Genomic DNA, 12,821 nt, shown 5'->3' on the forward strand with positions numbered 1-12,821 from the left:
AGGAGGCAGAGCTTGCAGTGAGCCGAGATTGCGCCACTGCACTCCAGCCTGCGTGACAAAGCAAACTCCATCTCAAAAAAAAAAAAAAAAAAGAAAAAGAAAAAGAAAAAAAGACTCTAGGTGGCTGAAATGTTTTTTGCTCGCACACTATTTTCAGAGGCCTGATTTTATTCAGAGTGTGCAGTAGAAAGTCCTATTGGTCACACAGGATGTAGCATTCTGAAGTAGGTTTTAAAATAATCACAAACTATACCTTACTTTTACTGGCTCAGATTCACAAAATTAAGCATGGCTACTATTGCTTTTTCTTACTAACTTTGTCAAGTGTGTGAATTGTAGTTTCAATGAGATTCTTACCTCTGTAGGGACCAGTCATACTTTTTTTTTTTTAACTCCTCAATGATCTACAGTGACAAAGAATCAGGCGAAACTAAACTGTACCATATCTGCGATATTTATCTGCCTCCACAGTCTATAAAAGCAAAACAAGGGCTGTTGCTGCCATCATCCTCATGTATTCTGAGCTGGCCCTGATCCCACAGCAGTTATTTGTCAGATTACCATGGGATCCTACTTCCAGAAATATCATCCCTTGTGCTATTTACAATATATTGGTCATGGGGAGAAACTTAATGCCACCCAGAGACGACTGAAATGACTCTGCCTCCCTGGAGGAATGGCTATCACATTGTGGCAGAGACTCAATGAACAAGACTCCACTACTGTCATGATAATAAAATTACAAAGTGCATTAATGCTTGCCAGCCCAGTAAGTCACCATATGCCAGCTATTCAGCTGCCAACCATGGGTGCCAGGGTCACAGAACAGGGAAAACTCTGCAACAGAAACCCATGGCTGGGTGGCAGACAGACAATGGGCACGGAGATGCCCTTCTTGAGTTCCCTAGCTGACACTATGAATGCATGAGAGAGCAAGCTGGTCGGGGGGAAAATAATCTCAAGTAGAACTGCACAAGCTTTGTCACTCAACCAAAGTCTGCTCTGAAGCAAACAGATAAAATAGTTCCTGCCACTTCCGGGCATAAGAACACACGACATTGAGGACAGCAGTAGTTCCTTCACATGTAACCCATCCCACTCCAAGAAGTTTTTCCAAAGTACGCCTTACCTGGTCTGGCAACAGAGGCCTGCAGTGCTGTGGTTGAAGTTTCCTTTGAGACTAAATTCTGCGACGGGGCTAAGGCAAGGAAAAAAAAATTACAGACATTTTACTTTCTTTTCTAAACAAAAAGAAAGCATTAACCTAATCAAGGGCTAAGTAACTGCTGAAACAATGTACTCTTAGAGAGCAGTACTCAAAATTGGCCTCAAAATTACAAGTACATTTTAAAACTTACTACAAAAATTAATTACCATAACACCCAGTACCAATGACTACCATTTAGGGGTATAGGCTCTTCCTTTTTCTATGTATAATAATAAGGGGAAGAGATGGCTATAAGAACATAGCACTCATATTTTCTGCTTCTTGGGGTCAGGTCCTGACCACTACTTGAAAAAGCCCCAAAGCATATCTTAGTAGGCAACCCAAACCATAGAGGTACAATTATACCATTCCCCTCAGCATTTAAAAAATCTAGCCTCACTCCCTAAAGACTATACTCTATGAGAGTGGAAATGGTCACATAATTTTGTACTTTTCTATAGCACTTAGCAAAAGTGATGGGCATAAAGCAGGCATTCAATTCATACATAATAAATAAATAAATTTGATATGTTATTTACTTATCTAACAAATAGTTGCAAAGAACTTACTAGGGGCAAGGCACTCTGCCAGGTACCCTGAGAGACCAAACTATATCCTCTTGCACATCAGGAACTCAGTCTAGTATTAAAGATAAGATACATACATGTAGTGCACTTGAGTGCACTCTGATGTCATATGAAGGAGTCACAAAGTATAAAATACTACAAAAGTCCAAAGCAAGGGGTAGCAATTCTAGGTTGAGAAATCTGAAGGTACATTAAAGGGAGAAACATCAGAATCAGGCTTCAAAGGACACAGAGAACTTAGGCCCTTAAGGAATGGAATAAAATATGTAATGCCCTCTAGAAGGGAACCATCCTGGAAGATAAAGATTATGGCATGGATATGCCACAGTCACATCTTGACACCTCAGTCTAAAATCCTAGATAAACTCTGCAACAACATGTTTTACTCTCTTGTGGAAACTGTGAATTTTGTATATTTCCCTCCCTGCTTAGCAAAGCAGTAAATTATGCATTTGTGTTTAAGAATTTATTTTGGATGCTTATCTGATAAAGCTTAAAACTATATCTTAACTTCTACTTTTAACTTTAGTGTTCATTTCTCAAATTTCCTTTTCTTTTTCTCCTGAGACAGAGCCTTGCTCTGTCGCCCGGGCTGTAGTGCAATGGCAGGATCTCGGTTCACCACAACCTCCGCCTCCTGGGCTCAAGCAATCCTCCCACCTCAGCCTTCTGAGTAGCTGGGACCACAGGTGCATGCCACCATGCCCGGCTAATTTTTACATATTTTTTTTTGTAGAGACAGGGTTTCGCCTCATTGCCCGGCATGGTCTCAAACTCCTGGGCTCAAGTGATCCACCAGCCTCGGCCCCTCAACATGCTGAGATTACAGGCATGAGCCACCATGCCTGGCCAATTTCTCATATTTTCAAAGTAAAAGCACAGAAGCCCCTTGAAAAAGAACAGAAACAATCACTTATAAGCAAAGTGAGTGTTCTTAACTAAAATTGAGAACTTTTCCCAAGTGCTGGTTCATCTCCTCAAGGCCCACATATTTCTCTAGTATAATATATGATCCAGATAAAAATAATTTCTAATTACTTCATCATTTTTCTCTTGATACCAGAGGGAAAAGTCTCCTGAAAGAAGGAGAAATGGAAATACTTAATAGTGAAGGATATACTTAATTTACACCAGGTTCCCTTTTAATTCTTAGGGTTCATGTACACCAACAGAACTAGAACAATATACAATAAGCACCCAGTCTTGTGAAGACTGTCTCTTGTAAGAGCAGCAGACTTCTTGAAGGCCTTTATCCTGCCCCCATCTCTCTAACACTGAGGTGAAGAGGCAGACAGAAGGGGAATTAACCTTTCCAGAGCTCTGCGTGAGGCACTGTGTTGGCCACTTGACAAATCTTCTCATTGAGTCCTCTCTCAGAATCCTAAATTCTGGGAGGTAGAATGTACGATCTCCATTTTACAAGTGAAATACATGGCTTAGGAGAGGTTAAGGAACGTATCAACTGTAACTGGTAACCAGTGGGCTAGAATTTGAACTCTGATCTTACCCTGAAGTTTGTGTTCTTTCTGCCTCTCCTCCTGGGTGCTTACCACTCAGTGGTAGGCACTCGAAGCATTTTAGCTGCATAAATAAGATAGGCACTTAATTAGCTGGCCTAGGATATCGTAAAGGTCTTTCCCAGCTCTAGCAGTGTGTGACTGACTCCACTCTGGGGAAATAGAGCTTCTTCACTTAAGCCTCACAGGAGGAGGAACATGTCAGGGAAGGGAAGAAGGGAAGGAGGGGCGGTTGTAAGGACACCTATGCTTCCATCATTAGCCCATCTTAACAGTACATAGGAAATAGCCTGAACTAGATACACAAATGGAATGTACCAGTCAACAAAGAGATTACATCAAAAAGAAACTGGGAATAACAATTTTTACCATTTATTGAATAATAATTATATGCTAGGTTCTGTGCTAAGAATGTTATATGTACTACCTTATTGAATTCTTACAACTATTATTGTTCCATATTACAAAGGAGGAAACCAAAGTCTGGAGTGGTCAAGTAACTTGCCCAAGCCCATATAGCTGGTAAATGCTGGTGTTATAATACCAACCCAAGCCTACTGGCTCTTGACCACTTTGTTTCTACTGTGTCCATTATCATGAAACCCAGTTTTCTTCCAGCTCTCCTCTAGAGTAGCCCAGACAAAAAAAGAATGGTTCCTGAGATAGAGTACAGTGAGAATGGGGCTATGAGGACCCATTGTTCTGAAATAGTCATGAGCAAATTTTCACCCTGGTAAAGAGAATCTGCAGAAGCTGCTGTTCACACTTAAGGCACAGTGTTAAATGAGAGGTTCACAGTATAGACTCTGAACAAACACTGAACGTCTTTGAGCTTCAATCTTCTCACCCATACAATGGGGTTAAGAATATCTGACACAGTTGGTATAAAGATGATGCAAGACAACATATGTAAAAATGCTTCCTTATAAATTGAAAAACTTATATAAATGAAAGGTATCATTATTTCAGGAACTCTTTGTTTTGAGAGCCTTAGCTCTCTGTTTTGTTTTTTTCAGACAGAGTCTCGCTCTGTTGCCCAGGCTGGAGTGCAGTGGCGTGATCTCAGCTCACTGCAACCTCTGCTCCCAGGTTCAAGCGATTCTCATGCCTCAGCCTCCTGAGTAGCTGGGATTACAGGTGTGTGCCATCATGCCTGGCTAATTTTTGAATTTTTAGTACAGATGCAGTTTCACCATGTTGGCCAGGCTGGTCTCGAATTCCTGACCTCAACTGATCCACTCACCTCGGCCTCCCAAAGTGCTGGGATTACAGGCGTGAGCCACCGCACCTGGCCCTTAGCTCTCTTTAATGAATGCAAACTTAACATGGGATTTAAAAGCATATTTTCCAACGTACTTTCAATAAATAAAACTACTGCTATTGCCATTTAGCCCATTCTCTTTCCTCCAAGTAAAAAAGGAGTCATGCTTTCTCTTGTGGGATTAGGTCATCAAAAAACTGACACAAAGAGATGATGAAGCCCCAAGTACATACCTATGCTGGGTAGAAGTTCTGGATGGGATCCCACCTTCTCCTCCACTAGGCCACCCGCAAGTGACTCAGATGCTATGCCACCATGATTGCTTTTTGTGGTCGGTACGGCGGAGATGAGCTCGGAGGGTACCAGAGTGGTTACTATCGAGCGTACACTGGTGGGGAGAGCACCGCCAGGTAAGCTGGGTCCTGCTGAGGCAGTGCCCGGGCCCACAGGGCTAGAGGTCATTTTTAGCAGAGTGGGTGCTGGGGGCGTTGGGGTTTTACTGTCCAGCTCTGTGGATAACTGCTCTGTTCCCATGAGCCCCGGAGCTGTGGTGTCTAGCCCTTGGCCTTCAGTCTCTCCATCTGCACCATATTGTTCTTCCCCTTTCTCAAGAGAGCCTGTAACTTTCTTACATGCCTTGGTCAACAAAATTTGGCCAATTTTGTCCACTTTTCCTTTGCCCTTACTAGACGAGACTGGGCTTCGCCGGTTGACAGAGGACCCTGGACTATTGGTCAAAAGGGGAGAAACCATTGTGGTTGACTGCGAAGAGGGAAGAGTGTTCTGATCTGCTGAGGTGTTCACCTGAGGGCTAGCCTCATCTGGATTCAATTCTTTCACTTGCTGCACAGGGGGATGAGAAGGGACAACTGGAGAAGATGTACAAGGAGGGGAAGGAAGCTGAACAGGGGTGGCTCGTGAGCTAAGGACCAAAGGTCGACCTGTCTGGATGTTTGGAGCAGGACTACTGGAGAGGGCATTAGGCGGTACAGGAGCAGAAGAAAATTTTATGTTCTGAGGTATGTGTAAAGGGCCAACAACTGCAACAGAGGGAGGCATCAGGCCAGAGTTGGTTGTCAGTGGGGCTGCAGGAATTGTGCTTGGCTGTGATCCTTTCATAACCTGAATTATTGAGGATGAATTGATAAAGACAGGTGTAATGAACTGAGGCCGGGCATTAGACTGAGCAGCTGACTGTCCCTCAGAAACCATAACCTTGCTACCCGCATTGGGCATTGTGACAACTGTTGACATCAATGCAGACTGCAAGTGAGTTGGCAAAGCTGCTGATGTGTTAGCTGAAGTTGTGATGGGATTGGAAGTGACAAATACAGTTATTTGATTTGGGGGCAAGGGAGTGGAAATGGAGGAAGAGCTAACAGGTCTTGACATTACTGGAGGGATGCTTGGTGCAACGTTAGAACTGACCTCACTCAATTCGGGATGCACAAGGGATGAACACGGCTCATTACTGTGAGGTAAGTTTAGGGAATTAGAGGGTTCTTTAGAAGAAGACAGATCCTGCAGTGTGGGAATGACAGATGCTTTTTTGAGGTCCTCCCCAGAAACTACTGGAGGTGTTACTTCCAGATCTGTAAGCCCAGGGGGTTTAATTGTCACATTGGGAGCTCCAGAGTTGTCAAGAAGTTGACTTAACGATGTTGGTGCTTCCCTCATAGCAGGAGACACCAAATTTTTGTTCTCTTCGACACTGGGAAGTTTGTTAGGATCCGAAGGCTGCCCATCCTTTTTGGATTGATCTTCAGGGACAACCATTTTAACTTCTTGGGCAGGGACTGCTTTTAGTTCAATGTTTACCTGTTCCTTCCTACTCTGGGAATTCTGGCAATCACTGTCCTGAGGCACATTCAAGCTCTCCTTGTTATCCTCAACAACACCCCCAACTGCAGCCACAGACACAGTAGAATTCTGAGGATTCAGCCCACTGTTGTTAGGAAAGCTCCCAGGTACAGGGGGATTGGCCAGAGGAGTGGGACTGACCAATACATTTCTCGGCAACTCCACATTCTGCAATAGGGCTGCATTTGTCTGAGAGGCCAGAGTAAGTTTAGGGGCTTTTGAATTTTGCCTCCCAGGGCTTGGAGTGGTTTTCCTACTGGACCCAGGACTAGACCTGCGACTGTTGCTTGGACTTGCCCGTTTTGTTGCTCCAGAATTAGACTGCTTTCCAGAATTCACTACCACAGAATCTAATTTGTGAGTTTGTGGGGTAGCAAAATTGGAAGGATTCATGGTAAGATTTGAAGGTGCTTGCCCGATGGCCTTCAAAGTTGTTGGATTTAGGCCTTGTTGATCAAAGCCCCTGTTTAAATTTGGCCTAGGAGGTAAAGGAATATTAATCTGTGGAGGGAAGAGTCCTGCTATGGAGGCATTGAGTCTTTCTGGTGACAGACTGATTTCTGAAGGTTCTGTGCTGGGAGGGCGGTTGTTGGGTGTCTGAGGATAATAGGGTCTGGGGCTGGCTCTGTTTGGTGTTTTGGGCCTAGATGTCTGGGTTGGCGCAGCCACATTTGGAAAGTGGTGGCCGTGAGAGCTGGGCAGGGAATTTACAGGGGGTTGCTGGGGAGTTGCACCTTGAGTTGCTGAAAGGGGCGATGGTCCAGGTTTTGGCCCTGTCATCATTAACTGATTCTGGGGAAGTACTACATGTGAAGGCATGTTGTTTGGGCCTCCTGGGACAGATGGTGCTTCACTGCCACTTGCTTCAGGGAGTGAGGCCATCTCCGCCAGTGGCGAGCTGGAAGGATTCTGCGGGCTCTCCTGATAGACCATTTTCCTTGAATTGCTTCCCAAAGGAGTATTCACAGGCATTGGCATTCTTTGTTTATCAGGTGATGGTGGCACGGAGGCAGGTCCTTGCAGACTGACCATGACAGGCACACTGCCACTCTGTTGCATGGGCATTCTCTGGGAGTCGGGGTTCAGGGGGCCCCTTGGAGGATGGACATTTTGAGAGACTGGAAGCCTAACTGATTTGGGATCCTGCTGCATCATGAGCATCATCATCATTTGTTGCTGCTGCTGCTGCTGCTGCTGAGACTGTGGCTGACTGGGAGGTGGTGGCTGCTGCTGCTGAGGCAGTTGTGGCTGTGGCTGCTGCTGTGGTGGCTGTGGTGGGGGTGCCACATGCTGCATGAGTTGAGGAGGCATCTGCTGAAGTGGCCTCTGTTCAACTGGTTGAGAAGGATAACCTAAAACAAGCCCCCCAAATTAGGGAAGTTAGATTTTTCAGCAAGAAAATGTTGCTACCTTTAGAGTATAGCCAAGCAATACTCATCTAGGTGGCACAGACTATGCACAAACAGCTCAGGCATGCCCACTCCTGGGGCAGGGGGCAGTCCCTCATTACTTGACATAAGCAAAAGGGGCACAGTGCTTAAGGAAGCAAAAAGCAAAGCATCAAAAAACCTGGAGCTCCTGTGTGTGTAGGGTCTGAATGAGCCATGACTGTACTAAGAGCCTGATTTTCTGTGCTATGCACTGAAAATGGCTGTGTCTATACCAGCCAAACATTCAGATGAAATGAGAAAAACTCCATCAACATCAAGTGCCTGGCCACCCAAGATTCAGGTCTCATGTAGTCATAATCAATATTTCAATGTACTTGTGAATGAAGTAAAGCATTTAGGATTCACTTCTTCTGTTAGCACAGGAATAATTTTTTTAAGATGTGGTTTTGTTGAAAATAACAGCACGGAAGACAGCCTTTTTATTCTTTCAACAGAAGTAAAATATAAAATTCTAGGATTCAGTTCCTTAAGAAAGAGGAATTTAAAATTATTCCAATTCATTGGCTCCATACACTACGCCGCATCCTTCAGGCTTAATCCTTTGGGGGAAACCGACTGAATTAAAATTGCCCTTCAGGTGTAAATCAGTTTAATAAACAGTAGGAGCTAATGGAAGCTGATATACACATTGAAAATAAAATTAGGGCACTGAAGTTTTTATGGATATTAATTTGCACTTACTTTCTTACATGCAAATCTCTATTTGGAGAAATATTTTCCATGAATCCACAGTTGGAGAATAAGTAAGGCAGAAGCATAGCCCTCAGGAATAAAAAATAATTTTGGGAAAAGAACCCTGAAGGACAATGTCTTCTAGATATGCAGAGGGCAACATCTCAAATTATTCTCTTTTTTTGTGAAGATTTTACTTGGCATTTTAGAACCAAAACCTTACAATCAGAAAAGATAAAAAGATACGCAAACCAAGAATAACGGTGGTTCTGTGGGAAAAAGTGGGCATACAGCTGGGCATATATGGGATACAATTCCAGTTTCACAAATTAGATTTATTCCATTGTTGCATGAAGAGTACATTAGGGAGGTTTTAAGAAGGTGTAGGAATAAGAACAACTGGCTCTGGCAGTCAAAAGAAATGCTGACTCAACATTTTCATAGAGCAGCTACCAAATTTTGTGGGTCAGACTCAATACTCAATTAATGTCTTCTGGCCAAAGATTTCCATTGTATCAACGAATACAATGTGTAGAATCCAGTTTTGAAGATTTTTTTAAAAATCCTTTTTTATTTTAGGCCCGAGTAACTTCTTCACCTTTATAAAGCCAATAACATGACATTTCTATGGTTCAACTGTCCTTTCGACTACATAGTCAAATACAGTGGGTTCCTATTTTTCACATTCAGTCTGGGGTTCCCACATTAAGAAAATTGTAATTGCTACAAAAGCCTGTTGATATCAGGGTTATGACATGGATGCCTTTTATAAAATCAGCCCACCAGACAGTAAATACCAAAGAGGACAGCACAGACAATATAGCAGCCTCTCAAAAGTAACAGTTAAGGGCATGGCTGCTACAGAGTCCAGAAGCTGGAGGCAGCAGTCCAAAAGGCACTAATGATAAGACAGATTGGGGCTGACGTGACAGAATGGTGAAGAGGGAAAGCCAGGACACACATAGTGCCCATAACACAATCACAAACTGAATTTATTACTCAGGGAATGCAAACTCCTATGCCTTTAGGGGCCAGGCAGGTAGTAGAGAATAGAAGTGGACTGGTCTAAGATAGCAGGAGTCCTGTCAACAGTGCCAAATTGCAGAGCAGATGCCCTATTTAAAGGCATTTCAATTCGGACTTTTGTTTAAGACACTGCATAGCAACTCAAACCCATTATAGGCCAAATTCAGCCTGCAGGCCCCCAGTTTGCAGAAAGAAGGCAATAAATGTATACAAAGACCCCTGGGATTCATATAAGAAGAGTTCAGATGTGTCTGAGGCAAGAAGGCATGTTCTTGCTCTCAATGCCTTCTGGACATACTCCCCAAAGACTGATGACCTCCCAGTCTCAGCTATGCTGCTGCATCTCACTGACGGGAAGTGTGATATGCCCAAATAATTTGTAATAAATAACACAAAGTATTGATATCATGATGGATTTAGCTTTTTGTTTGGATTCAATTTTAAAATATATAAATTAGGGGTAGATTAAAGGTTACTCCTAAAATAATGTCACTCTCATTTTCATGCCAAAAAGGAGTTGAAATAACTAGTGAGGAAGAAACAAAACATACCCTCTATACACACAGGGGAGAGTGGCCTAAGTGTGAAGGGTTGTGCATCTTCAACCGTGTCATAGGGGAATAAAGTTACAAGTCATTGCTCAGGCCAAGATAACCAGGTATAGAGATATTGTGGCAGCTGGCCTTGGTTCTATAATATCTAGGTTTGAATGAATTAATTTTAGGAGCTTTTCCATCTTTGACATAATTTTTCAACATTTAAAGGATAGTATTATTTTATAATCAGAGAGGATACAACAAAGGGGGCTTCCAATATTGGTCCTATTTATTATAAATTATTAACCTATGTGGTAGATACATGGGTGTCTCTTTTATTCTTTATATCTTCTTTATATTTTAAAAACTCATTAATGAAACTTCTATAAAAAAGATCATCTTGTTTTAAACCCTGGTAGTTCCCTGCTTTGAGAAGCCCCAGGAAGAAACGCTGCAGGAAAGGCAGGCAAGCAGGATTAAAGTGAAATCATCTCTCCATTTAATCTTATCCTGTTCTGATGCCAACTAGAATCTTGACATTGACAAGAATAAAGAGGCACTTCACATTTCATGGTTTTTTTTTTTTTTTTTGAGACAGGGTCCCAGGCTGGAGTGCAGTGGCATGATCATGGCTCACTGCAACTTCGACTTCCTGGGCTCAGGTGATGCTCCCACCTCAGCCTCCTGAGTAGCTGGGACTATAGGTGCGTGTCACCACACCTGGCTAATTTTTAAAAAATTTTTAGTAGAGACAAGGTTTCACCATGTTGCCCAGGCTGGTCTTGAACACTTGGGCTCAAGCGATCTGCTCATCTTGGCCTCCCAAAGTGCTGTGATTACAGGTGGATGAGCCATCATGCCCAACCACATTTCAGTCCGATTTTATGAGGACTTAAAATAACAAAGACAAATTTGAATAGAATGTGTGTGTGTATGTGCCTTCAAAAGTTATATTTGAAATTTTTACTTAATATCAAGGCAAAGCTTCCAAATACCAGACACATTAAATCACTGAAGTAGACTAGTTAGCAGATAAAATAAAATACTATTGTTTCCTCGAAGACATGGAAGCCTTGTAATGCCACATGCACATGTAATAAGTATATAATCTAGCTAACATTTTATCACCTGGTGGCCGGTTTGAAAATTCTGGCAGTTTAGGGCCTGAGTTATCCAAGTTAATTCCTTGTTCTCCAGGCAACGGTGGCTGATCAGCCTCTTCCAGACCAGCTGGGCGAGTATCTGGGGTGCTAAAAAAAAAAAAAAAAAAAAAAAAAGTGACATATTTTAGAATAAGTTGTATAGAAAATACACAAAACTAGCTTAACCCTTCCCCTATTTCTGAAGAACTAAAATGTTTGCATTACCATTATTCATATCTCTCTAGTCTAGATAAAATATTAAATATTGGCATAAAAATAATCTGGCAATTTCATTAAATGTTAAAATCCACTTAATCTAACAGCACTGTATTTACTCAGAATGCTTTCCACAAATTCCTGATGCAATAATTTTCACGTAATCACCCATTCCTTAGCTGTTTTAAGACCTGATCATAGGGCTATCAATGTTACAAGGTACTGTTCCTGTGAAACCACACTATCTTCAATGTAGCGATCAAATTCAACTAGGGGGTCTGATTCTTTCTTTTTTGTGGATATAACAGTGGGGGCTCAATTCATAACACCTTGCAAAAGGTTGTATAGGTTGGCTGATGGTATTCAGAGAACAAAGAAAGATTGAGACTACCACAACAAAGATTTTGCTGCAGAATGAGAATTTGCAGACATCTCTATTTGCTTTGAGATGCCTTTGCTTTTACCTGGGTGTAGCTTAAAATTTTTAGTGGGGAAGAAAAAAATGAAGAAATTGTAGCTACTAACACCCACATTCTCAAAGAACAAGACTGCTCACGGGCCTCATTTTGTTTGTAATCTCAGTACTAATTGTACTTTTCTTTTCTATCTTTAGTTTCCCTTTGCCCTGATTTTGTTCACCCACTTTTAGGTAGTGTTTTGTCTCATTATACTCTGTACAGTTTCATAAGCCACCAAAATCCACTTTAAAAGCCCCCCAGCAAATGGAAATTTAGAACCTGAAGCAGATCGTCAGCACATCCAGACCTATAACAATTTGCTCCTTGTAAGACTTCTCTCTCACTTTAAATTACAGGCAAGGATTCAGTGGTAACCTTTACTTTCAGAAAATTGTAGAGCTAAGAAATCTCAGATATCTGGTCCAGCCCGATCATGTTATGAATGAGAAAACTAAGGCCCAAAAAGGTGTATGAAACAGGCCCAAGATTCTACAGTGAAGTAGTGGTAGAGCTAGAAGCAGGTACTTTTCCTGTAAACCCACTGTCTCCCTTTCCTGGGAGTCCTGATGCTGTGTAAGGTCCCTTTCACAATTTGTAGACCTAAGTAACCAATTTCCCTAAGGGCTGGTGAAGATGGCAAAAAATACACACTAGAGGCAACTGAATAACCTTGCAATTTTACTCCCAGACTACCGAGAGAATAAAATATTTATTAAATAATTATTCCCATAGGTTGATGCTAGTAAAGAATTTAACTGAGAAAGAGCTATCAGAAAAATTAGATAATTAAGTTTGAATTCAGGAAAATATAGGTTATCATTAATAATACACCATGATTAGCTTTTAAAGCATAAGATTCAAGAAGAGGCAAGTGAGCATGATATAATA

General features: G+C 42.1%; 1 protein-coding gene across 6 annotated transcripts in view; it reads right to left on the reverse strand.

The window, feature by feature from the left end:
- NCOA6 (nuclear receptor coactivator 6) overlaps window positions 1–12,821 on the reverse strand; it is a 110,481-nt gene that overhangs the window by 20,638 nt on the left and 77,022 nt on the right. For 5 of the 6 annotated variants that reach the window (XM_034947060.3, XM_063600797.1, XM_034947062.3 and 2 more), the window contains 3 exons: window positions 11,246–11,367; window positions 4,806–7,784; window positions 1,130–1,198 (listed from right to left, as the gene is read on the reverse strand). In XM_034947060.3, coding sequence (XP_034802951.1) covers window positions 1,130–1,198; window positions 4,806–7,784; window positions 11,246–11,367 — 3,170 coding nt within the window. Of the gene's footprint in view, window positions 1–1,129; window positions 1,199–3,301; window positions 3,376–4,805; window positions 7,785–11,245; window positions 11,368–12,821 lie in introns of all 6 variants that reach the window. The other variant, XR_004668130.3, reaches the window with a different exon arrangement.

Source organism: Pan paniscus, chromosome 21, assembly GCF_029289425.2.
Source record: "Pan paniscus chromosome 21, NHGRI_mPanPan1-v2.0_pri, whole genome shotgun sequence".
NCBI classification, from domain to species: Eukaryota; Metazoa; Chordata; class Mammalia; order Primates; family Hominidae; genus Pan; species Pan paniscus.